The 25,199-nt window shown below is 39.9% G+C and overlaps 2 protein-coding genes across 3 annotated transcripts; both read right to left on the bottom strand.

Annotated features, from left to right (window-relative positions):
• Positions 1 to 1,367: 1,367 nt before the first annotated feature.
• tomm40l (translocase of outer mitochondrial membrane 40 homolog, like) lies at positions 1,368 to 9,558 on the bottom strand. Its single transcript, XM_026156843.1, has 10 exons — positions 9,428 to 9,558; positions 6,138 to 6,352; positions 5,979 to 6,046; positions 5,500 to 5,592; positions 5,317 to 5,418; positions 4,048 to 4,153; positions 3,775 to 3,897; positions 3,614 to 3,690; positions 3,425 to 3,527; positions 1,368 to 2,133 (listed from the first exon to the last, which is right to left on the bottom strand). The coding sequence occupies exons 2-10, from the start codon at positions 6,349 to 6,351 to the stop codon at positions 1,994 to 1,996; spliced, it is 1,026 nt and encodes a 341-aa protein (XP_026012628.1). The 5' UTR covers position 6,352; positions 9,428 to 9,558; the 3' UTR covers positions 1,368 to 1,993.
• Positions 9,559 to 13,645: 4,087 nt separating this feature from the next.
• On the bottom strand, positions 13,646 to 24,154 carry LOC113014945 (probable ATP-dependent RNA helicase ddx6). 2 transcript variants are annotated; one of them, XM_026156818.1, is made up of 13 exons: positions 23,940 to 24,154; positions 20,687 to 21,809; positions 20,491 to 20,595; positions 19,527 to 19,656; positions 18,840 to 18,986; positions 18,585 to 18,679; positions 18,351 to 18,473; positions 17,815 to 17,943; positions 17,432 to 17,548; positions 17,108 to 17,171; positions 16,905 to 17,006; positions 15,795 to 16,008; positions 13,646 to 14,722 (listed from the first exon to the last, which is right to left on the bottom strand). In XM_026156818.1, the coding sequence occupies exons 2-12, from the start codon at positions 20,927 to 20,929 to the stop codon at positions 15,800 to 15,802; spliced, it is 1,464 nt and encodes a 487-aa protein (XP_026012603.1). In that variant the 5' UTR covers positions 20,930 to 21,809; positions 23,940 to 24,154; the 3' UTR covers positions 13,646 to 14,722; positions 15,795 to 15,799. The 2 variants fall into 2 exon arrangements, with proteins under 2 accessions (XP_026012603.1, XP_026012604.1); XM_026156819.1 differs by lacking the exon at positions 23,940 to 24,154 and adding an exon at positions 23,587 to 23,915.
• Positions 24,155 to 25,199: the final 1,045 nt, after the last annotated feature.

Here is a 25,199-nt window from a genome sequence, read left to right as displayed (position 1 = left end):
TGGTGCAGACCAGGAGATGTGATGCCCACAAACTACAATAAATATAAGGCAAAGAGTTTGTGTGGGTCAATGAGGGGCATTTACCAAAGCTGAGCCTGAACTTTTGACATTAAACATTAAAACTGCATGTTATAGATTTGCCATTTGAATATGACAAATAAGCTGTAATTTATTACAGTTCCTCAACTTACTATAAACATGAATGGAAGCTGACGTTTCTTTCTGAACTTCTGTGGTATGTTCATTGCACTTGTGTATTCCTCTTTTTCTATTAGAACTATTAACGCACAGCCACAAACAGTTTCAGTTGTACAGTAGAAATCGATTGATCCTCTCTTTGAGCCACATGTTTCTTGTGATGCATTTGTGGACATCTGGAAACTAGAATCAATCAAAATGTGGGATACTGATTCAGTACATACCCATACTACAGTACCGATTGGCAAGCTTAGTTACACTGACAACAGAAAAAAAAACTTGGCGTGGTAGATTGTTTATACGTGGTATGCAGATCAGCATTGCTGCCTCACAACAAGAAAGTCCTGGGTTTGAATCCAGCGTGGGATGTCTGTGGGATGAGTTTCCATGTTCTCCTTGACTCTGTAGCTTCCTCCCCCAGTCCAGAATCACGCATTTTTGGTTAATCTGTGATTCTGCTGCCTTGTCTACTCATTTAGCTCCACTCAAACAGAACTAATCCAATAAGATAGCGGTGAAGTAACCAGTTACGTGCTGTGAGGGGTGAAATTGAAGTTTTTTTGTCATCACAGATGATGAGAATGCCTTTAGTTCCTCCTCACAAACCTGTGATCAGGTGTAGGCTTCTTCTCGCCCTATGACACCCAGGCTCCAGCTCTGCTACAACCCTGAAGCAGACTGATGACAGATGCTGATTATCTGCCAAAACTGGGTCATTCTTGAAGGTTGCCAGGCAGAGGTAATTCAAATTCTGTGAAATAAACGATATATTGTTGAGGAGAGCAACTGATGCTTTCACAATATGCTGCAGGAGTATAAAGGCTAAAAAATGGTCATGGTAGTGCCATTGCTAGGTGGATGTCAGGCAGCATATCATAGATAATTTAACAAGTGGGTATGAATAAGATGTGAAATAAAAAAGTGATACAATAGTTTTTTATAAAGTGTTGTAGGTGGCTAAAGCCTAAAAACATTTATCCCATTGGTAGAGTGTTGCTAGGCAACATGGCAACAACATGGCAACAACATAATATCTGATATTAGATAAGATGTACCTGTGTGCAAAGTATGATTGCTCAACTCCTGAAGGTTCAGGAGTACGCACACAGCAGCTACAAATGGCTCTTAAAAAAAAAAGTTGACGTTGACAGAAGGAAACGAGCACAACGTCCAGTTTTTGTAAGAAATTGTATTGATCAGCTTTGAAGAGGTATATACAGCTCATATATACTGTTCAGTATGTATGTAACATAAAAAAGGCAACAAAACAAGTGATGCATTGTGAACATGACATACAGTACAGTACACTCCTTCCTAACACCTGGTAAACTTGTCTGTAACCAACAACTGATACTTCTTTCACTCACTGCACACCAAGACAGACTTAATGGTAAAAAAAAAATATATTAATAAGAGAAATGTTTAAATCAGGAGCAAAATAAAAAATAAACATGACAGGCACTGAACTCAAACAAAGAGCTCTGTAAATCTGTCTTCTAATGTTACGTCCGCCTGCTGTCTATGTGTCTGTTTATGACGAGGGTCTGCTTGTTCCTGACAGGTAACATTATTCATCACACTACTGATCATCGAGGGGATTCGTCTTTAAGGATTAGAGTCAAATGTAGATTTATATTAACCGCTTATATTCACCACATGTGGTGAAAAATGATTTGAGGAAACCAGCACTATAATTATTGGTCAAAGCTACCAAAGAGGTCACCGGCAGTTTCCGTGGTAAAGTCTCTAGGTCAGTGGTGCGTCTGCGCCGTTTGTGAGCCGGCACTACGTCGGCCTAACCGATGTTGACGCCAAAACCGCACTGGAACTTGTTTTTGCGGTGGTTGAGGAAGCCGGAGAGGGCCAGAGAGAGGGGCAGCGGGAGCAACTTCTTTTCCAACGTTGCCCCAACTATCCAGTTACTGTCAATTGAACCTGAAAGAGGCAGAACGGCAGATTTAAAGTAAGAAAAACTCTCAAATTGAGAAAGCCTTTGTGTATGTACACCTCTGGATTTTTCTAACCTGGTGCGTTTCACAGCTGGGTGTGATCGTGTCAGTTTTTACCTCCATTTGAGTGATTTTGGAACATTACACTGGGATGAGACTTTGTGGGGGGGGGGGGGAAATACACCCAGCAATGTCTTTGCTTCCAGTTCTGGCTTATTCTCTTCCTACATCAGCATTATGTGGCAGTAATGTGGCAACATCTATCATTCAGCAGAATACTGTAGCGGCCTCCTCTGCCTTAATGGCGGTTCTTGTCCAGAAAGTGAGTCGCTTTCTTGTTATTGGGCAGCAGTATGACCTTAAGCACAATTTAAGTGGACACACAACAAGGGATCGTTGTGTGTAAGCTCGCCACACCACAAACTCATCTGTCCATTGGTTGGATGAGATAAAAACTAATGAGGACTTATTTTCTTACTGCAGCAGTTACATTTCTGTTTGGTAAACCTACCAGATCCCATTGACAAAAAACACAAATGTTATCTCACAGAACATAAACCATGAGGGTTTGTCAAGCTGCTGTGATGCTAGTTTGACTCCAAATTTGTCTTCTTTCAGGAGGCAGATCACACTATCCCAGCATCCTTGTGCCACACTACATCCGTGAATCTTCTCTTTCCCAGCAGCTCCATATTCAGCATCCTTTGTCCAATATATTCACTATCCCAAAACTCATCCAACTTCACTCAAACAAAACTAACCCAATGAAGCAGTGGTGCCCTAACCAGCTGTGTGTGGGGGTGTCAGCACAGTCTGGAGGCTGTGATGAGAGTTCCTCGTCAGTTCCTCATCACCAAGAGCAGTGAGACAGCAGCTCGAGAGCCAAAACTCATCAAATACATCCTATACTCACCCTGGAAGAAGTGAACAACCTAAGGATGGGACGACGGGGCAGATTTAAGCTCGACTGCTTTAAAATTACCTTTTTTTTTTAATGTATAATCATTTGGAAATTCTGAGGGGCTTATAAAACTGGGACACAGTTTTGTTGCTAGGTGGGCAATTTCTGATGCAAGCAACTTCAGATCTTCACAGCTCATATTTGACACCACAAGGTTTATAAAAACTCTAAAAACGCTATAAACGACAAAGCACATTTATAACGTCGACTTTGTTCTATAATCTGTCACAAAAATTTGGCTGCAAATAAAATGCAGCGATGGATGAAGATGAAACTGCTCTCCTGAAATTATTTTACCAAACGTGCACATCTTTACCTTTAAATTGTAAATTTGCTTTAGGGACATCTAGCTGGTAGCCAAACGACATACTGGTGTCTTGCATGCGGGCACTCGCCTCAAACTCCACACCGACCTGTAACTGTAGAAGAGACCGATCATCATGAAGGCCGACTGTAAAAATACTGAGTCCTTTCTTACAAAAAGGATGCATGCGGATGCGGTTACCTGATCGTTGGCTTTATGGTAGTAAGATGCATGAGCTCCCGCTGAGCCGAGTGTTAAAGTGGCGATGTAGTTGTTGCCTACAGAGAAGTAAATCTATCAGTTAGGACATGTGTCTGACGTTATAGTTCAGGCTTTGTATTAATCTTTAAACTGTGTCTCACCTGTGTATCTGCCAACTAAAGACATTACTGAGCCCTCCTCTCCAGGCCTGCGGTGATAAACCAGCTCCCCTCCCAGAGCCAGAGCCGGCGTTATGGACTGGAGGTAGTGTGCGACGACGATACCTGACAGGTGCACGACAGCAAGATGACGACAGATGTTCAGATGCAGATCACAGTTTTGGTTTTGTCTGACTACATAGCTGCTTTTCACCAATTTAAAAGAACAGACAACAGTAACAGTGACCTGCACAGCATCTGTGACTGATGACCTACCAGAGCCAACAAGGACATCTGGGTTTCCGAGCGTGACAGTTGCAGTAAAATCTTCTCCCCTGAACTCAGCGTCGCCCTGCCAGTTCACAAATTTGTTTTGCTGTGTCTGAGGATACAACATATTTAACAGTTAGAATCATGCAAGAACAATAACACATAAAATGGAAACATCTCAGAAGACATTTTTGAGCGTAGAAACTTCTCGCCACATGAAAAAATAAAGATAAAAATAAGAATCTGACCATGAAAAAACCCAGCAACTTCTACTGTATAATGATGGAGCAGATATAGACACTCTGCACATCTGGTGCTTAATAATCAAAGATAACTGGAAATGTGGCTGCTAACAAGTGACGCATCCCTAGTTTTATCCCACAGGGTTGTGTCAGAGAGTCCGGTGGAAAAATCTGTCAAACATGCAGAGGTGCCTGCTGTGGTGACCCCTGGTGAATAAGGGACCAGCTGAAAGCAGGTTTAACTGGAAATGTGACTGGCACAAAGTGCTCCGAGGGGATTTATGTCAAAATGGCACGTCTTATCACAACGGAAAATATATGAATAAACTGTAAATGTAAAAAGTAAAAAAATGCCAACATGACACATTCTTTTAGTCTTTACCCCTTGAAAGCCAACTAGGAGTAATCCATGAGGCTGTTTGTTTAACAGAGAGGTTTCTGTAATATTTCAGGCCTGCTTATGGAACAAATTAAATGGGTCTGCAACAGAGGGTACAGAGGGTGGTCTCTGCATAGGCAGCTACCCTCAGAAAAACTGAAAACTATTCTTATAGTCATCAAACACATCTTAATTAATATATACTTATGTGTCAAAATTGGCCATTTAGGGTACTGGGGAGGTCTTCAAACATTGCCTTTATATAATATATAAAAACATCAGCTGACTCTAGTCTGAAATTAGTGGGAACCCCCCCCCCCCCAAAATCAATCATTCGTAAAGTGCAAACTGTGATTTTGTGAAGACTTCAAAATATATTAAAACACTGGCTCAGTCTGATAAAGTCCAAAGCCTTTAACTTGTTTGAACTGTTGAATGATCTATTAAAAAGTATGGTGGCACACTAGACGGCCAAAGTTGGTTGGATTGTTTTTATTATTTTCTTTCTATGGAGTAAAACATTTTTATTTTTAAAGAAATTACTAAAAACTGCAGTGAATTGTTAACAAGAGTCACTGCAGAGCCCCACTCGACCCACACATTTTGATGGTTGTATTAAAGGGAAAAAGTCCAGACAGCAGTAAGAGGTTTCACCTGGAAGGCCACTTTGGATCGTATCCTGTTGGTGATCTGGTGGATGATCTGGGCATTAAGGCTGCCGCTGTTGTCCATGTCTCCCACCATGACTGGAAAAGACTGAACAACAGGAGAGTGTTTGTATAACAGTTTAAACCACAGCGTAAAGATGAGATTCACATTGAATTTAAGGCTTCACACCTCTGCTGGACCCGTCTGCTTCGATCCAACATACGTAGCACCGAACCTGTAGAGGGAATCTCCAGTGGTGCTCAGCAGCACAGTGTGAATCACCTGCAAGCACGCAGATTAAAAATGCACTTTATTCACATTTATTACAGTTCGCTGAAAACAGTCCAGTGACGGCAAAACTTTAGACTAAAACGACACCGTAAAATCTGAGTTTGAAATATGTTGCTGGACTTCATGAATCGACATAAAGGAGAATCGCTTCAGTCATGCAATGACTGTAAAAACCTGCGTCAATGCCAAAGTTTGACACAATCTTATTTTGCTTCCAGTATTTATTCCCCCTCTCATTCTACAGACAGAGGGAATCTTAAGTGTATATAATCTAACTATCTTCATCACACCATCCTTGAACATTTGGGTACACAGATATCAGTCGAGACAGCCAATTTTAGCCAAGCTAATAACAAGGTTAAATGAGCTTAACTGACCTGGAAGTGATTGCTAAGACCTTTATTAACAACTAGCTTCACGCCTTCCATCTGCAAAGGAAAAACCTCTGAGGAGAAAACACACACAGGTAAGACAAATCGAGAGCAAACAGACATTCCACTCCAATAAACATTTTTTTTTCAATCTGCTCCTCTTACCTTTGCACTTCCGATGACACTCGTCAAACGCCCCTGGATTGGGCAAAGCATTTTCTGACTCCTGCTGCTGAGCAGAGGTTTCCCCAGTCTGGGGTATAACTGCGGAAACTGGAGGCATCCCAAAGCCCGGAGGCACCGTCAAGCCAGGGGCAGGAGTGCCGCCCGAGGCTGGTGGTGGTGGGTTGGGGGAGCTGGCAGCCAAAACACTGCCCATTCTGAATAGCCAGGACAGAAACACAGAGACAGAGAGGGAAGGACAGAGTGAGTAGCTGATTTATAACGCAATAACAGACTGCCAGTACAAGCTGAGGAAACGTTAAACGTTAAAGGAAACTTGTTATGGTTTTCTTCATTTTCTCTCATATCCTGTATATATACTGTTACAACACGCACTCAAGTCATGGTTCCAGCAGCTTTTCTACTCTTTGTGCTGTATGATGTCAATAATAGCTGATATCCCCAATATCTCCAGGCAAATAACTCTGTCTGTGACCCACTTACTGTTTTAACCTTCTGTTTGTGAGGGTCAGCCAATCAGAACAATGTTGACTTACAGGAAAAGAAGCTTAAGCAGCTAGTTACAGATGGGGGAGGAACTGAGAGTATATCAAGGCCCTGAATTAAAGGCCTAGGTCATGGATTATTTTGGACTAGAACGCTGTAAAGCCTCTGCAGTAAACATGTGGAGCTCGATATGAGCAGAATAGGTTTCTTTTCAACAATCAGCACTGTTAGTATAAGTATAATACAAATATGTCAATAACACAGGCAAACCTAGAGACTACTCATATTTTATCCATATCAATTACAACATTATCAACTAACTTTGAGCATCAAAACTGAACCCAGCACAGTAACAGAGCCCCACCACAAAGAGTCAGATGCTATTGTTTAGCAACTGTCAGAAAAGCACTTCAGTATAGATACAAGGGATTCATAAGCTTGGAGTCTTATGATTTAGACCAACCAGTCAATCATCCTGAGCTGGTTCTAGTTCCCCAGGACGGCAAAAAGTTAATGAGCTGAGTTATCGGTCCACTCCACACTTAAAATAGTCCTGAGTGACTTGAGCAGGGTATGTTGTTGAACAAAACTGGAGTTTTAAAGTCAGAGTTTTCATGTCATGATGGTGACTCTCTTAACCTGGTAAGATCACTGTGGTGACTTCAGCTGAGGACATGAGCTGGTCCAGAGGAGATTATGTTCAGATTTGGGTTTAAAACTGAGAGGAACCATCACCAATTCTCCTCCCTCTAAATGTGATATAAATCAGATAATGTCTGATCAGACATTTCCACTCACCCCAAAACAAATCTGTGATACAAACCATTACAAAATAGGCCCCACAAGCACTGAAATTATGTAGAAAATAGCAGCTTTTGAATGAATTCAGAAAATGAATTATTTTCTGCAGCACCAGGAATACCTTTAGGTTTATCTTATATGCATCCCCTATTCTCTGATAACATCACTGAAGCAGCTTGCATTCAAGGGATCCATTTGTGCAGAGGCGTCAAATGACACAGCCTTTTATGTTAGTACACAGAGCTTGGAGCCGAAAGCATGGGCTGGGAAAGATGATAACCACTACTGTGACACTTGTTGTCTTTGACAGGGGTTTCTGGTTTTGTTGAACCAGCAAACACAAAGTCAGTCTGACTACATCAGACCTGTGTTGTAGCCCACCCCTCTGTTTTCACACTAAAAACTCAAGTCAGCATAGTTTCCAAAATGACAGTAATAAATCGCATACACTTTAAAATATTAGTGTGAACATACAGAGCTGTAGATTTTTTTTCGCCCTTTCTTGTTTCTCTTTTTTTTCTTAATTATGAAGGAATAACGTTATCCAAACATACCTGGCTCTAAAAAACTACCTGCCCTCTATACCTAATAACTAGGTACCATTGGCAGCAAAAACTGCAATCAAGCAACAAAGCAGCCCTGGACCATCACACTACCACTGCCGTGTTTGACTGTTGATATGTTTGATATGTTGTTTGTTTAAATAAAACGCTGTGTTAGTTTTACTTCAGATGTAAAGGAATTCAAACCTTTCTAAAAACGTTCATCAGTCCACAGAATATTTTCCCAGATATCTTGGGGATCATTAAGACGTTTTAGTAAAAATCCTGGATGCCATTTTTGTCCAGTCTCTTTCTTGTGTTTTTTCATCATGAACTCTGACCCTGAGTGAGGGTTAGAGTGAGAGCTGTTCTTTAGATGTTGTTTTTGGCTCTTTTGTAACTTCTTTTGGAGTAATTTTGGTAAACTGGCCACTCCAGTGAAGGTTCATCACTGTTCGAAGTTTTCTCCATTAGTGGATAATGAGCTTAGCTCTCACTGTGGTTCACTGAAGTCCCAAAGGCTTAGAAATTGCTTTGTAACCCTTTCCAGAGTGACAGATGTCACTAACTTGGTTTCTCATCTGTTCTTGGTTTTCTGTAGATCGTTGCATGATTGCAGATCTTTTAACCTACTGCACTTTGTCAGAGGTTCTATTTAAGTGATCTGATAATTCATCAGCTCTTGCATTAATCAGGCCTGGGTGTGGCTACTGAAAGTCAATTCAACTTTCCAAAAAAATGTGATTAATTACAGTTTGGCTTAACAATAAGGGGTAATTACTCTTTCACAGCACTATACCTTTAGCAGCAGCACCCTGTACCACTCTGTCCCACCACCTGCCAAGCGCCACTAGGAGGATCCCGTTTCTCTCTGATGTTGCCATTAAGTCATAAACTTATAATTATGTAAAAGCATATCACGGTGACAGATCAAACTGATCCTTTCGGAGTTTGGGAAGCGTTTGCTTGAACTAATTAAGCATTAAAACAGCAGTGCCTCAGGTTGCTCATGAGTGAACATGTGCAGAATAGGTGTAGTGTCCCTTTAACCTTCCTTCCACACAGCTCACACTCATTCATTTGCAGTTAAGGTAAAAAGAAGGCGGTTAAATTAAACTAACAATGATGCAATAAGAATGAAAATGTCCACAAACCAGCAATTATTATATACTCTCATAATTTTTTGTAGCTAACACCCTGAATGGGAACTGCCTCATGTATAAGAAAGCATGAATGCGTTAGCCGTGCTAGCTCCTTTAGCACCTGATTAGCTTGCTGGCTAGCTTTACAAACAGCAACTGACAGCCTGGAGATAAAACGCTGCTGCTTATGGAGGAAAACTGCAGCCGATCTGTGAGACAAAAGTTGCCGAACAAAACCGCCAACACGCTTCCACTGAAGCGTCACGTTATATAAAATACAGAGCTTTCAAATGCTACTCACGTTGTGATTTCCAGAGGACGATACAGCCGGAAGTTGAAGCCAATGGCACCAACGAAGAAGACGCGGGAGCCCCGCCTTTTTCGTCAATGCAAAATGATGATTGGATGAAGGAGCATGTATCCGCGGACATGATTGACGAAGTCATCTATCAGTCATATGAGGCGTCCTTGACGAATCGCAGGCCGGGCTTCGAGATGATGTAATGCTCATTCTCAAGCATTATTGGCTAAACAAGGAACGGTCAGCCGTAAGGGGGCGGGGCGCTGACGCCGATTAAGAGAGAATAGGCGGGCGGTTGGTTGGAGTTTTAAGGGCGGTTGTAGTAAAAGGTGAAGAAGAAATACTTTCAAGGTCAAAAGGTAGCCTGAGGATCTCCAAGCAAACAAAAAACATTGTTTTCAAACAACAGGCCTCTGTCCCATTATGGCTACACAACGAGCAGCACCTTTACATTTTTTAGCTGGAGGCCCAAAACAGTAGATGAACAGTTAGCAAGGTGGAGAAAGACGTACACATACAAACCCAGAGTACACAGAGAAAAATGTACTATCATCTTCCACTAGTGAAGTGCAATACTGCAAACTTTGGTATCCAGCCCACACCAAGTAAATACAGGGCTGATACCAAGAAGGACACTGATACAAGTTTAACCTATAAAGGTAGCTTGAGTGACCACTAAATCATGATTCATACCTTCTGTAATAATTACTTAAATAAATAAAAATAGATGTTCAGATATTTTTCATAATGTATGTTTGAGGTGTGGCTTTTCCATTTCCCCAAAAATATTTTATTTACCACAATTCACATGCAGATAAAAATGGGTTATATACTGAACTTAGAGGATAGACACAAGGTCTTAATCCCATTGTGCTAATATCAATCAGATACGAGTACCAGCATTAGTGTCCACACTATCGATATTTGTATTGATCCGCCCACCTCTCTCCCCAAAATACAGCATATCACTAGGGTTTGGATAGCTCAGTAGTCATAAAAATGAAATGTTTAAATTCAGTGTCTGACTCATCAGATTGTTAGAGGCCCTAAAAATATCCTGGAAAAACATTTGTGGAATCAGAACTGCCAACAATCCAACAAACTGACATTTCAGATCTTTCTGCTTCTTTTGGCATCTTCAGAGCACAACATGTTTAGCTTGGTCCCATCAGGTCGCTACAGATGTTCATCTAAAGTATGTGTGAAGTTGTATGGAATCAAAAAGGTGGAGAAATAAACAGCCAACAACAGCAGCCAGTAAAGTTCAGGTCAATTTATTGAGTTTCTTATCAGGCCCTGAATATGCGTTTCCATGTTACAACAATTGAGGACAGAGTTGCTGGAATATACCTTGTGCCTCTTTAATGCATTTTGTAGGCAAAGAAACCCAAAAGCATTTTTTAATAGTAACAATGGAAGAACGTGTTTTTAAATGTCATCCAATCAAAATCATTTCAGTGAAAATAAAAATGGGTGAAATTATGGGAAAGAGGGAGGAAACATGGAATCTTGTTTTATACCAATTCAGGTCCAATCTAGTCATGGTTTTAGGAAAACAGGGCCAAAAAAAAAAAAAAAAAAGTACCAGTAAGTACAAGGAAGGAGAACAATTCAACAAAAGGATAATTTAAACCAACACTTATCTGCCAATTTAGATCATAAGCACCCACTTCTACTCATGCGACTTTGTCTTCATCTACTTTTAATTTTACCGCCACTGTTCTGCATCGAAGCTGCAGGGGGACTGCTGCTCAGCTTACAGCAAATCTGCTGAGTGTGTCATTAAAATCTGGCAAAAACCTCCAGCAGCAGTGGTCGAGTCTATTTTAGTGCAGCAAATCCACGGTAGAAATATTAGCGGCATTTAAGCCTTTAACACTAATAGTCCACATTAAGATGTTAACTTTTGTTTTACACCAGCAGGGAAAAAAGAAAATTCATTATAGTATCCAAGTCCTCACCCTTTCTCTGATTTTAACTTTGAATATGTTTCTGATAATATCCCTGCCTCCCGCCCCTGTCAGCACTCCATTTAAAAAGTGCCAACACTCACATACAAAGACTTTATGACGACAACAAAAACCAACATTCATGACTACATTCAGCATAACTTCCTCTGTGACAGGTTAAGCCCGACAAAACAACAACATCGACTTAATGCTGTAGTTTCTATCGGTTACGACTCTCCCCCCCCCCAATTCAAAACATTCGACTGAGTCGAAATGAGGCTGCGCTCGTTACTTTAGAGTGTAAGAATGTTACAACTGACTGCGCAAACAGCAAATATATAGCTAAGAAACAGCTGGCAGATTCATTTCATCTCATCCCTAAAGTAAAAATCCAACCATTTCACAAAGATCTCGGGTGTTCAGCTAAATATCTAATTTTCTGTGTCACAGAGGAGTTTATGGACTGACTGTCAGGGAAGTGAGTAGGAACACAAACCACTGAAGGGGGAAAAAAAGAAAACAAAAAGAAAATCTCATTAGAAATTATTTTGTGTGTCCACAAACATCAACTTCTGGAGCAAGTGGGAGATGGAAAAAAACAAAAGGAGAAAAAAAAAAACAAAAAAAAAAACAAAAAACAAATCACATCCCTGACAACTGTAAACACCCACATCAATACTTAAGACATCGTACTTGACCAACAAAACAGTCTGCACGATAAGCTCGCGTACACGCAGCCTCGAGCTACAACAACAGGTCAGTTTGATTCTTTTAAAATCATGCATGAGTAACAAATTTGGCTCCAAATCAACTGAACCTGTTGGATTTATCCACAGAGATAAAGCTGTTTGGATGAGGCTGCATGTAAACACGATGACTCCTTATCAACTGCACACACACTCTTTAAAACACACATACCCACAAACACACACCCACCCCAGATCAATCAACTCGCTCGCACGCACGCACACACACACACACACACACAGATCCCACATCAATCAACTCACATGCACACACACACGCGCACACAGATATCCCAGATCAGTCAACACACACACACACACTCGCTCATACGACATTCAACTTTTTTGGTTTTGCTTCAATGTAAATCCTGAAAATCTATTTCAAGGAAAACAAAAGGAAACAATACAAGTCTACTTCCTCTTCCACCAATGAAGCAAAGCATTTTCATTTTTTCTTTTTCCTTTTATAACTGTAAACAACGAGTGTAAACAATGAATCATTTACCATTTTCTTTCCTCAAAATGATTCAGAATACCTCGTATAAAGATTGCCCTACTGGGGGAAAAAAATAAAATAAAATAAAAATCACGGCACTTTGATCTTCCATCACACAAACGTTGAACAGGTTCAAGGAGATCACAGTGCTTCATCACTTTCCACAAACTCTTGTTTGTTTGTTTGTTGTAACTCTCTGGCAGTCAAAACATAAACAAGTTTTCTTTTTTCCCCCCAACTTCTGGGGGAGAAAAAAAATTACAAATAAAACAAAATCAATGCTTTTTGACTATGCTTTAAGTCCCAGAGAGATGATTCAAGATGCTCGGTGAGCATCTGATAAAACACTTGGCTTCTGCAAAACTCACCCCAAAAACTCCAAAGGTTACCCAGTGCTAAAGCCTCACCCTGTCCCCACCCCCCAAACTGCTTAGAGCAACAAAAATAAATCTTAAAAAGCAAAATTTCTTTTTAATAATTCGTGATGATCTGTGAGGGGGCAGGGGAAAAAAAATAAAAAAAAAATAAATCAGCTGCCCATTCAAAGATGCTACAAGTTTGCTTAAAAGAAATCTACCCCTCACAAAAATTGTCACTTAAAAAAAAATAAAAAAAATAAAAAATGTGTAGGCTGTGGAGAGAAAAAAAAAAAAAAAAAAATTGTTGCTGCACGAGAGAAAAAAAAAATTAGTTGTTTCCAATTGACTTTATATGTGGTCTTTTAAAGACTGAGCGGGTTTCATTCCTCTGTGGTTCATGAAACCAGCTCACATCCAGTTTGTATTTCATTAAAGCAAAGCCTGAAGCGGAGCCTCTACTGCAGCAGCAACGTGAAGAGCTTGGCATTAAACCACCGGGCTGCACAGCTATTATTGGCAACTAATACATTCACCGACGTTAATTTTGTCATGAGGGCTTAAAAACACATTTCCACCGTGCGTTTCCTCGATTAAAAAAAAAAAAAAAAAAGCAAACAAAAAAACCCCAAAAAAACCAAAAACAAAAAAAAAAAAAAAAACAGAAGCTGTGTGGGGAAAGAAAAAGTTAAAAGTGTTGTTTTGCACCAATCGTGGACATGCTGAAGCTCATTTATCAGCTGTTTTGAATGAGTCTTGAATGCATCATCCTTTTCAGGAAAAGAGAACATATTTTCATCCAGCAGCTACAGCGACCAATAGATTTACACTATTTACCAGTCAATATATATATTTTTTTCTTAGCTGTAAAAGAACAACAGCTTTAATTTAATGAAGCTGCTACTCATCTCCAATGCTGCTTGTGTGTATCTGCAGGCCAACATACTCTACGAATCAGTACAGGGGCCGTCTTCTCACATTAGCTCTGCTCATGTTTTATTCATGGTGGAAGGGAAAAACAGTCACGTAGTATTTAAATAAAGCTGCCCTTTTTTTTTTATTGCAACGTTCACATTAAAAACAAACGTTCACATTCAGGATGGTTTTGAGCCATGTTTCTGCACACCTCTCAGCGGGAGAGCAGTGTGTTGTCCTTTTTTCCTTTGCATAATGACTAAAGTTTCAATAAACTCAGGTTACTATTGATTCGTCTTTGTGCTCGTACTCTGCTGCGTGACAGTCGGCAGCAGGCTATGAATGGATGAGTGCACACGGGAGTCAAGTAAGGCACTTAAGTGACCACAGCAGTGTGAGTGGACAGAGTGATGGCTGGTGTAAGTGCACCACTTTTAAAAAAAAAAAACAAAACAAAACAAAAAAACCCAAAATAGACCAACTTTGCTGCTGGAAGTGAAAACTGTCTCCAAAGGCGACGGGTTCAAAACAGCTCATTTCTCTAATTCTAGGAATTGTTAAGCTTTCTCGCGGTCCCAGCTTGGTGCAAAGCACACTTTAAACCTCTAAATGTATAAAATAATGAGGCAGCTCTTGTTGAGGAAAAGCTAAAGAAATGCTCCAAAATAAAAACAGCCTTTGTTTCTTTTTTTGTTTGATTTTTTTTTTTTTTTTTTTTAAGACATCCATTCCACAGGCTCGGAAAACAAGTGACGAATGTAAAAATGAAGAGTTGCCTGAAGCCTGGGTGCAAGCGCTGATGTCTGTGCAAAAGCCCGGTGTGTCTCAGCGTCCTGAGGAAGAGGACAAAACATGGATTAGGAGCACATCGTCAGTCAAGTTACCAACACAAGGAGCCACACTGCATCTGAAATCATTCACTACTCACTTGAGTGGGCTGTATAGTGAGTCCGGCTATCTTTCAGTCTGAGTAAGATTATACCCTACATGGCATTTGTCCTCATAGGGGTAAGAATGACTTTGATAAAGCAAGTGGAAGGCCACACATTGACAAAAACTCCCCCCAAAAAAACCAAACAAACACGACACAGAACTGGTAAGGCAAGTTGCTGCAAACTCTTCCATGGATCAGCTGATCCTCGCTCCATGATTTCAGTCATTAAGTGTTTAATTTTTTTTACACATCCTTTTGTGCAAACAGATTAGTCCATCCTGACAAAGCTACAGCTGTTATGATTTTTGGGAGAGATTTTAGGCCGGATTTTTAATATGCTGCATCAGCATAACCACCTCTGCAAATGACAAAGTTAAGAGAAGAAAAATTTAAGAAACTGTTTTGTGAGCCAATCCCAGGCATGTGTCCCCTACCCTACAGCATTTAATGCATCTCACAATGCCTCAGGAAAAGTAGTGTACAGCTGATGTGCACTGCCCTCCACAGAACCCCATCATACGCTGAGCAAACTATTTTTTAAGCCAGCTGTGATTAATAAATGTAATTGTGTGCCAGCAAAGACATAACAGAGACAAAGGCGCGAGTAGTCTCTGACAGCATTTCATTTTACTGATCTAAATCTTTCACAAATCTAGCAATCTTTGGCAATTTTTTTTTATATAAAACTGTTTTTTTCCCCATGTTAGAAATCTAGTTCACCGCTTTCTTTGCCCACCTCTACATGCCCAAAGTTGCTTGCCATTTAATTTAGCTCATGCTAAACTATATATTTAAAAGGTAAGGAAAGCATTTTAAAATGAACTTGTTCACATTTAAAATCATGGTAAATATTGACCAACTATCACCCTGAATTTACTTTTAATCATAGCTGTGAAGCTCAATACATAGAACTCCCGGGATAGGGAGCAGTGAATGATTTCAGACAACCTCGCTTTTTCTTGGCATCGCACCTGTTTTAGGTGCTGTCCTGTTGGCGCTTCTCCTCGACCTCCTCCACGTCACAATCTCCGCTAGTTGAGTGGTACTCGGCCACATAGAGGCTCTTGTCGATGCTGCTGGGAATGGGCTTAATGTCGGTCACCAGCTGGTCTTCAATGGCCTTCAGGTTGAAGCGATCCTCCGATGTGATCAGGTTGATGGCCAAGCCCAGGTGTCCAAACCGCCCTGAGAAACATGAGAATGTGGTTAATATACAATGTCCAGTTTAAACTAAAAACAAAGTATGTCATTAATATTGTGGGGGGAAAATAATCAAATAAAATAGTACAGTAGAGAAACTGTTCCCAAGGGACATCAGAACATCAAAACCATGACATCAGTCACAGTCTGAAGCGCTGTGAGCGTGTCAAACATGAAAAAACAAAAAAACAACCCCATGAATTTGGCAACTTGTGCCACGTGGCGAGACGTCACAGATGCAGATTGCGAAGTCCAAGCCTGTAGTAAAGCTTTAGTTTTGTGCTTTCTAACTAGTTTGCTTTTTCCTGTTTCACTTCATGTGGAAATTTTGGTTTGTGTTTACTTTCATTTCAGTTACTTTGCAGATTGAATTCACTCGTTTCAGTTTAGTTTTTAAAATAGTATCATAACACAGACCATGTTTTTCAGAGGCGGCTTTCACAAGTTCAGAACGGACGTAAAATTACAAAAGTACTTTTTGAAGGCAGTTGAGTCACAGATTAAAGCGCTAAAGCCTGACATTTACTCTGTTAAAAACAGGGCAATTGTTAGAGCAAATAGCAGTTTATGCTCAGCACTGTCATCCTTACAGGCAGTAACACCAGTTTTTGTAAAGCTATGACACTCTTTTCAACTGTGGCTTTAGGGTTAGCGACAGGATATTTAGACCTCTGATGGTTAAAATGAGAGTTTTAACTGTGACATAAGAAAAGAAACACTTTTCTCTCATTGTGCATCAGGGGTTGCTGTGCGCCATGGTTTCTAGCTAAATACAAGCCAGTTATAAACTTTCAAGCATCCTGGAAAACAATTTCATTTACAAAAAAAAAAAAGCAGGTAAGCTTTAATGATTTACATTTACAAACAAAAACAAAACATACCTGATCTTCCAATACGATGCAGGTAAGTCTCTGCGTTCTTCGGGAAGTCGAAGTTGATAACCACGTTTACCGCCTGGATGTCAATTCCTCTGGTGAACAGATCTATTGGAAGGCAACAGAAGATTACAGCAGTGCTACAACATATCCTGGATTAACTCTGAGGCTTTTGTGATGCACAAGTAGATATTCCAGTTAAAACTCACCAGTGCACACCAGATTTCTGCACAGTCCATTTCTGAAGTCGTGGAACACACGGTTTCTGTATTCCTGGAGAAAACAAATGATCGCAAATCATTACTTATCCAACATCGGGATTTGCTTTTCTTCAGCCTGAAGAAAATGTATTCCTCATTGAAATATTCAGGTATTTTAATACCGTGATCAAAGTAATTTTAAGGTTTTAAAAGAATCTAACATTAATATTTATATAGATGGAGGATTACGAGCAGGCATATTCTTTTATTTTGCGCCCGTCATTCATTTGAGAGCCCACTAATGTTCTGTTAGCATAAAAACATTGTTCTCACCTGCATCATTTTAGCGTGGATGTAGAAGCAGGAGTAGCCCAGCTGAGTGATCTTCTTGGCCAAGAGCTCCACTCTCTGAGTGGAGTTACAGAAGATGATTGACTGGTTGATTTGAAGCTATGATGGAGAGGAGAAAAAAAATAAGTTATTCCTAGCTCAGAATGAGCCTTTGAGGGCATTTTCATCTGTGGAAAGTAAAAGCAATAAGCCTGCGTTTCCTTATCTGATAAAACCTTTTAAAGAAAGGAATTAAAATAAAAAAATAAAGGTAAAGGGAGTAAAATTTAATCAGGAAACACTGGATTAACACGGGCTAACTTGTCACTTTGAAAGAAGTGTACTTGTGGTCACAAAGTAACCGCAGTTAACAGAGAGTCGGTTACCCTGGAGAAGAGTGTGTTGAGGCAGTGAACTTTCTGCCTCTCTGTGACGTAGGCATAGTACTGAGTAATGCCCTTCAGAGTCAGCTCCTCCATCAGGTTTATCTCATAGGGCTTCTGAAGGTGCTTGGCCTACAGCAAAGACACAGAGAGATAACAGTTCACACAGTGCTTTTAAAAATGTGTTTTCAGAACTGTAAAAGCTTCTAGGACATTTCTGTCATGATCATTTTCTGCTCTTCTTTATGGAGAAATTTCTTTTTGGATGCACTGTCACTGAAACCACCACACAAGTAGTACCTGCTTAGATACTCAGAATTTCAAAAAAGACTTGTACAAACAGTAAAAGCAATCGTATCCTGTGACTGTAAACTAAATTTGCTTTAGCTGAATCAACCCTGGAAATGTCCACAACAAAGAAAGAAACAGATTTGGGCGCGACAGGAGCAGAGCTCGGTCTGCAGTGTGAGCTAAGTGGAGCCAAGTGGCTCTGAGCCAGCAGGCTGGACAAGCAGCGCAGTAATTAGCCGTCTACTCACCATGAACTTCTGCACACTGATGGGGAAGGTTGCAGAGTAGAGCAGGATCTGTCTGTTCTTGGCCAGGAAACTAATAATATCTTCAATAAGCACCACAAAATCCTGAGACAGCAGCTTATCCGCCTGAAGAGAAACGGAATAATAATTACCACGAAGCAAGCCTCTTTTCTTACCCGATACAACACAATACATGAAATAACAGCTAGTTTCTGAAATGACTTTACTCATATTTACCTCATCCATCACCATCATCTGGACTTTATCCACCTTTGCCACTCCCTTCTTTATCAAGTCCAGGATCCTGCCAGGCGTGGCAATGACCACATGCACTATTGTGAAAACAGAACTATGATTATCATCAAAACTTCCTTTTTACGGGGCATTTTGTGACAATATTTAACAACAGATAACACACGGAATTCAGAGTGACAGCCTCCATAACCTCTCATGGATAAAAGTACCACAAAGCTGGTTGATATGAATCTTTACCGGTCTCATCCAGACGCATGATGTCATCTCTCAGGTTGGTGCCCCCGGTGGTGGCCATTACTTTGACTCCTCCCAGGTGTTTGCTGAGCTGGATGCAGATCTGGCTCATCTGCAGTGCCAGCTCACGAGTGGGCACCATGACAATGGCTGGAAAATTTAAAAAAAAAAAAAAAAAAAAAGAAGTAGAGATTACAAACATGATAGATGGTATGTGATTTCACAAGCTGTTTTCACACATGAAATTAATCTGGCTTTTTAGTTTTACAGTTGTCCTTTCTGCTAGGCAGCACAAAGATGGCCACTTGCTATATTAGCTGTGCCTTCAAACATCACAGAGACTTTGCACTTGAGAACTTAAAGGTTAATGTCAGGCTGAGGTCCATCCCTGTTGGCTCAGTCCTAGAAAAGATCTGGGCTGCAATGCATGTGTGAAATCTGCTTTGAAGGAAAAACATAGAACCAACAGAAAAAACAAGGCTGGCGAGACAATGACGATGCATTAGCTTCTCTTTCTATAGCACGTGCTTTGTTTCCTAGACAAACTGAAGGAAATGCCATGTCAGGTAAAATGGAAGCATAGGAAAACAACACAAGTTAAAAAACACCTTAAAGAAAAAGGTAGTTAAAACTGTAGTCAGTAAAGCTTATATTTGGAGTCCAACTATAAAACCAAAGGCAGTGCCTCACCCTGTATGTGGTCCTTTTTCAGGTCTATCCTTTCCAGCAGTGGGATGAGATAGGCTCCACTTTTCCCTGTTCCATTCTTGGCTCGGGCCAAAATGTCCCGTCCAGACAGGGCGATGGGAATGCTCTCCTCCTGCAAGGAACCAACAGGCAAACCGTCTGTCTCATTACACAAACATACTTGCCTTTTTTATTTCATGGACACAAATGAAATGTGTGTCTTTGTCTTACATGTTTAAACCATGGCATTTGTGCTTTTAAGGTAGACCATAAAAACAACCCGAATTGTGTCAGCATGTGTAAGCATCTCTCAAATCAAACAAACAAAATAAAATGTATAAAACTGTATGACCGTACAAGTAACCCAGGTTTTTTTCCCCCATCATCCACAGTGATAGTTAAAATTAGGTAATGGAGATAAAGCCACTATTGTGTTAGATTCTTGTAATAATTCACTTGTCTTGTCACCAGGCTGTTACATTTTTATGTCAGTTCACATTTATATTTTCTTTTCAGTTAAATTATATTTAAAGTTTAAGGAAATTATTTGTTTAATAAGACAAGATTTGTAAAGTTTAACAAATCTGATTTACTTTATAATGAGAAATAATCCTGATCTAAAAAGTGCACCACATCAACCGTGCTGCAGATGATGTTTACTTTTAATGTTAATTTTTGATGAGTTTTAAAGAGAGTACAAAAGAAACAGGATGAAAACACCTATTCTTTTTAAAAAAAGTCAAATGCTGACACACAAATCAACTGATATTGGCGTATATACTGTCAAAAATGATCCCCCCCCCCCAAAAAAAAAACCACAACAGAATACAGACAAATGTGTTTGTCTAATACAGAAATGCCCAGCAGAATGGTTACATGTGTTGGGTTTTCTGTCAACATAAAATTGTAAGTTAATCAATGGGGTCTATTTGGAAAGAAGATAAATGATAATAAATATTGAGCATACCTGAATAGGGGAAGGTTTCTCCCAACCCATCTCAAAGATGCCCATCAGGAGTTCTCTTTTGAGACAATAATCTTCAAACTCATTCCCCTTTGTGGACGTCACATCCTGCAGTGGTCACAGAAATGGTTAGGACATCAGGAGAAAACTAGTCTGAAGCGAAAGCATGACAAGAAACTGAAATCAAATTTTAACTCACTGAGGTTTTGACCCTGTTGTCTTTGGGAGGGAGCTGTAGGCTCTTTTTCCAGTCATCTCCAAACTTAATACCACCTCCGTCCTGAGAGGCTCCTCCTGCTTTCTGGGGAGCACCCAAAGTCTTTCCTTGAGTTGTTGGTGCTGGCTGGACTGCAGCTGGTTTGGTCTGCCCTCTGAGCTGCCCGTTCTGCTTATTCAGTCCCATGACGACCGGGCCCACACTTTCTGTTCTGGCGGTTGCCATTTTCCCTGTTTTTGTCTTCTTTTTTTCTGTCCTTTGAAGTATTAGATTTTTGCGTCTTAGGTTTAATTTTTAAAAATTCTCTTCAGATGTAAAAAAGTTTAATAAAGCATTAACAAACGATATTCTCTCTCTTTTTTTGTTTGAAGTCCAAAGCTGACGACAGAAGTGGATTCGTAGTATTTACATATACACACGTACGTGCAGTTCGGTCCCCTTCAACAACAGAGTGACTGACGTACACAAAACAACCAAAAAAAAAAAAAAACTTTTTACAGAAGAGCTCTTCAAAATGAAGAGAAATTTGCATTCATATGCATGAATATACTTGTCCACAATATAGAAAAATTATATGTGAACAAGTATTGAAGCAGTTCAAGTCCTGAAACAGAACAACTAAGGCAATCTGAACTTGGGGATCTTCAATATAATCTTACTTCAATACTTAAACTTCTCTTTGTGAATGGAACAGTATTTCTTATTTCCACTTTTGAGTCCATTAGAGTTGCTCAATATCCCTGTTCTTGACAAAAAAAAAAAAAAAAAAGGAAAGTAAATGCCCAACTTTGTACAAGTATCTCCCCAAAATTATAGTCCGTAATGCTTTCTGTTTATTTCCACTGTGTGGGTATAAGTCACTCCAAAAAAATGGATCCTGAAATCAAAAATCACACAAGGGGTAACTGAGTCCAAAGCCCAAAAAGCTTTCCACCCTTGCTGAGTCTTCAGTGTGTGTGGGGGGTGTGAGTTTCCTTTCTCCTCCAGGTGTTTGACCCTCTCTCCTTCGACACTACAGGTCTTCAGCTCAGTCTGAAGTGTGAGAGTTGTGGCCTGATCGCCTGCTGCCTCCTCAGAGTCAAAGCCAACAACTCAGACTCCTCACCTAAAAGAAATAAAAGCACGAGATTTTACATTTTTAAATGACCATGAACAGCTGACTCTAAGTCCCAGTTATAAGTAGTTTACCTATTTACTCTCTTGATCATCAGTTGCACTGAAGATGACATCATAACCCAAAATAGGTAAATAATGATTACAAAATGAGAAAAAGAAGCAAGATCTCATAAACAAACAATTCGGCATTTTTGGGATGTTTGCATTTAAAGCCATCAGGCTGCCATGTTTAACTCCTTATCAGATTACTTGTAATTTGATTTCTTTGCATAAAAACAGGTAGGACTCACAGTGGCCTCCATAGCTTTAAAGTTGCCCTGTTCCAAAGTAGACCCAAACACTAACAAATATTTTTTGTTCCGTTTTGTTGGTAAATAAATTTACTTTCAGCGCTCGTTATCTGTGACAGCAGAGATGACAGCGTAGGTGGGGATGTTCCAGATCCTGTTTTAACTTTTCATAATGCCACCAATAAACCACTACTGTTTCAACTGAAAACTACCTCTAACTAAACAAAAGGGAAATTAAAAGGATTCGCACCATCAAATTTTACAGGAGATTAAAACTCCTGAGTGTCAAAGACATGCCTGATCATCTACATCAGAATTCCCTACAAAATTTGAGATCTGCAGCTTCTCATTTCAACTTATTGAATTGCAGATATCGCCAACATCCTGCAGTCAAAAACAATACACAAATCAATCACAAAATACACTAATGTGACATGTAGTCACGTAGCTGGGTTTCAGAGGGGTCTGTGGTTATGATGTACCTATGACATATATCTAACCCTTAAGTCTAATCTGTTCTGTTAAGGGTGTCTCTGAAGAAATGTTACACACACAGTCAGTTGGCTTTGAAGTAATGGAGCAGCAGCTACAACAGGCCACACAGAAACCTAGTCTGCCAGTCATTCTCACATATTTGACAACGGTTAAACTCCAAAAGCCCACAGATGCAAAAATGCACTGGGAAAAAAAAAATCATCATCAAAGCGGACTTTTCTTTCGAATCTACTGTTACTAATATTTATTAATTCTTTATTTAAACTGGCAGCATTCTTACGTGATTTCATATTAAATATTGATGCTAAATGCAACATAGTGAAATAATAGTGCTATATTTTTAAGAAGTGAACAGTTAGTAGTAGTTCGTTTATAAGCATACAGATTAATTACAGAATACCTACAGAGTAACTAACTAATGAATATTCAGTATATAGAAACACTGAATATTTCCGTATTAAAACACCATACTCAACAGGCTGTGCCACTTTTATTAAAAAGCTCAAACTGCGTTTTCGGCTTCTTGCAGACCCTTCCCCCTTTAGTTAAAGTTGTTGAGAATCTGCTCTTTTGTTAGTAAAGTTGGCCGACTTCTGCCCTGAACAGTGATAAATAAAAGCGGCAGTTATTTGCAGAAAGCGACACGCTGCTTCAGCACTCCGAGGTTAGAGAGGTGAACCTGCCAGGTGGCAGCCCTCAGATTAACGAAGCCCAAACTGTCAGGATTTTCTTCTTTTTTTAAATTGAGTCTATCCTTTACTGAGGCTCAAATCAGCTTGAAACAAATCAAACAATCACAGTTTGAATCGATTGCCAAAAGCTGCTCACAGCGTCATAACTTTACCAAGTTTTTTTTCCTCCACCGTTCAGACTGCACATTAGCTTAAACTTAATTTTCACGCAGTTTTCCAAACGCACTCTGAAATTAATTAACTTTAACACACCAAAACAATTACTTTGGATTTGATAAACTTTACATACCTTCATTTATTGATTAATATCTTACATTAACGCTGCCTCTAAGGAGAAACACTAAATACGTTATGCTAACGGAGCTAAAGTTAACGAGCGACTGAGCCGTTAAAACGTTCGTTCGTCTTTTACTTTTTATGATCTTTTAATTTATCATAACGATAACAATGCGATAAAAATGTACTTTGACTGGGTTAATTCTTTTGCAATGTTTCCACTAAAGCTTCATGGAATACGGCTATCCTCCGGACTAATTTAGCACAAATAACTCCACTCGCTAACGTTAGCTACATGCTAATCTGCTCATAGCAACTCAGATGTTTTTTACAGAAAGTAAACGCCTCAAAGCTCCGCAAACCTACCTTTATTGTTTTATTTTTCTGCAACGAACACTCACTGCGCGGTCGATCAACTATTTCCTTTACAATAAGCTTCAATCACTGATTTTTTTTCTGGATATAAATCTCCTCTATTGTGTTTCTTCTTCCTTTAAATCAACATGGTCGCCTCTTCTTCGTCTCCTCTTCCTCGTCGTCTCTCTGCTGTTTATCACACGTGAGACTCCAAGACGTTGCTGCCACCTGCTGGCGCACCTAGTTACTGCTACATAGGATTTATATTTTTAACTATAATTATATTATTCATATGTTTATTTTTATATTTTATGGAATGATTAAATAAAAGTTGAATATAAAAAAAGCTCTGTAAAGCGATCAATATAGCATTCTCATTGTGTACTTTATCTAATCAGCCACAGAGTTTTCTTCTCAGTCATAAACGCACCTTTTTGTGACTTTGTATACAAAGTCACAAAAAGTGCCTAATTACCTGAAACACAGCTCACAGTTGTTTTAGATCTTTGCCCACACATTCTTTGCTCAAGGTTACAATCACCTACCGATCGTAATGGGTTCAAATGAGTTCAAATATGCACTCTTACTGCTCTGACTCCTTAACATTGTAAACCTGTTTCCCATAATGTTTGGTACAGAGATGAATGGTAAATAAAAGTTTCCTAGCTCAGGCAACATTTCTGGCAGCTAATACTGAGGGAGCAACAGCTACATTCTTGCTAAAAAAAATCTAACCTACATCCCAGAGAGTGTCTATAATAGAGGGTTAATTTGAGGATGGGTACCTAGAGGGATGAAGTATCTCGGGATTAGGCTAAGCCAAGATATGGAGGACCTACCCCAACTCAATTTTGACCCAGTCCTACTAAAAATAAAAACGTCTAAGGAGCTTGGAAAGAAAAGCGTCTGGACTTCTTCGAGGTGTTTGAAGATGTTTCACCTCTCATCCAAGAAGCTTCTTCAGTTCTAAGGGTCAATGGTGGGGAGTCCCAGATTTAAACCCAGTGGGAGTTTCCCCCCAAAGAGGGACAAAGAACCCCCTGATGATCCTCTACCTAATCACATGAGCCAAGGTGTGAAAGTGGGTGTGGGTCCCAATCAGCCAGGGTTTCGGGTGAGCTCATTGTGAAACCTGGCCCCACCCTATCATGTGATTTCCCGAGGTCAGATGGCCCAGGATGTGAGTGAGTGTTAAGGCGTCTGGGAGCAAAAAAGTGGAGCAAATTAAAAATCTCATTGTGGGGCAAAATAAATATTGTAAAAATGATT

Source organism: Astatotilapia calliptera, chromosome 22 (assembly GCF_900246225.1).
Source record: "Astatotilapia calliptera chromosome 22, fAstCal1.2, whole genome shotgun sequence".
Taxonomy (NCBI): Eukaryota; Metazoa; Chordata; class Actinopteri; order Cichliformes; family Cichlidae; genus Astatotilapia; species Astatotilapia calliptera.
Note: the sequence above shows the minus strand (reverse complement) of the source record. Positions and strands in the feature narration are given on the sequence as shown.

What these genes read in the sequence shown, in the direction of transcription:
- tomm40l (XM_026156843.1), bottom strand. Translation starts at nt 6,351, where the DNA reads ATGGGCAGTGTTTTGGCTGCCAGCTCCCCCAACCCACCACCACCAGCC. An exon ending in GATCCAAAGTGGCCTTCCAG is followed by an intron (nt 4,154 to 5,316) that starts GTGAAACCTCTT and finishes TTGTATCCTCAG; the next exon opens with ACACAGCAAAACAAATTTGT. An exon ending in AGCAAATTTACAATTTAAAG is followed by an intron (nt 2,134 to 3,424) that starts GTAAAGATGTGC and finishes TGCCTCTTTCAG; the next exon opens with GTTCAATTGACAGTAACTGG.
- LOC113014945 (XM_026156818.1), bottom strand. Translation starts at nt 20,929, where the DNA reads ATGGCAACCGCCAGAACAGAAAGTGTGGGCCCGGTCGTCATGGGACTG. An exon ending in CATGCGTCTGGATGAGACCG is followed by an intron (nt 18,680 to 18,839) that starts GTAAAGATTCAT and finishes TTTTCACAATAG; the next exon opens with TGCATGTGGTCATTGCCACG. An exon ending in GCATCGTATTGGAAGATCAG is followed by an intron (nt 16,009 to 16,904) that starts GTATGTTTTGTT and finishes CATGTTTCTCAG; the next exon opens with GGCGGTTTGGACACCTGGGC.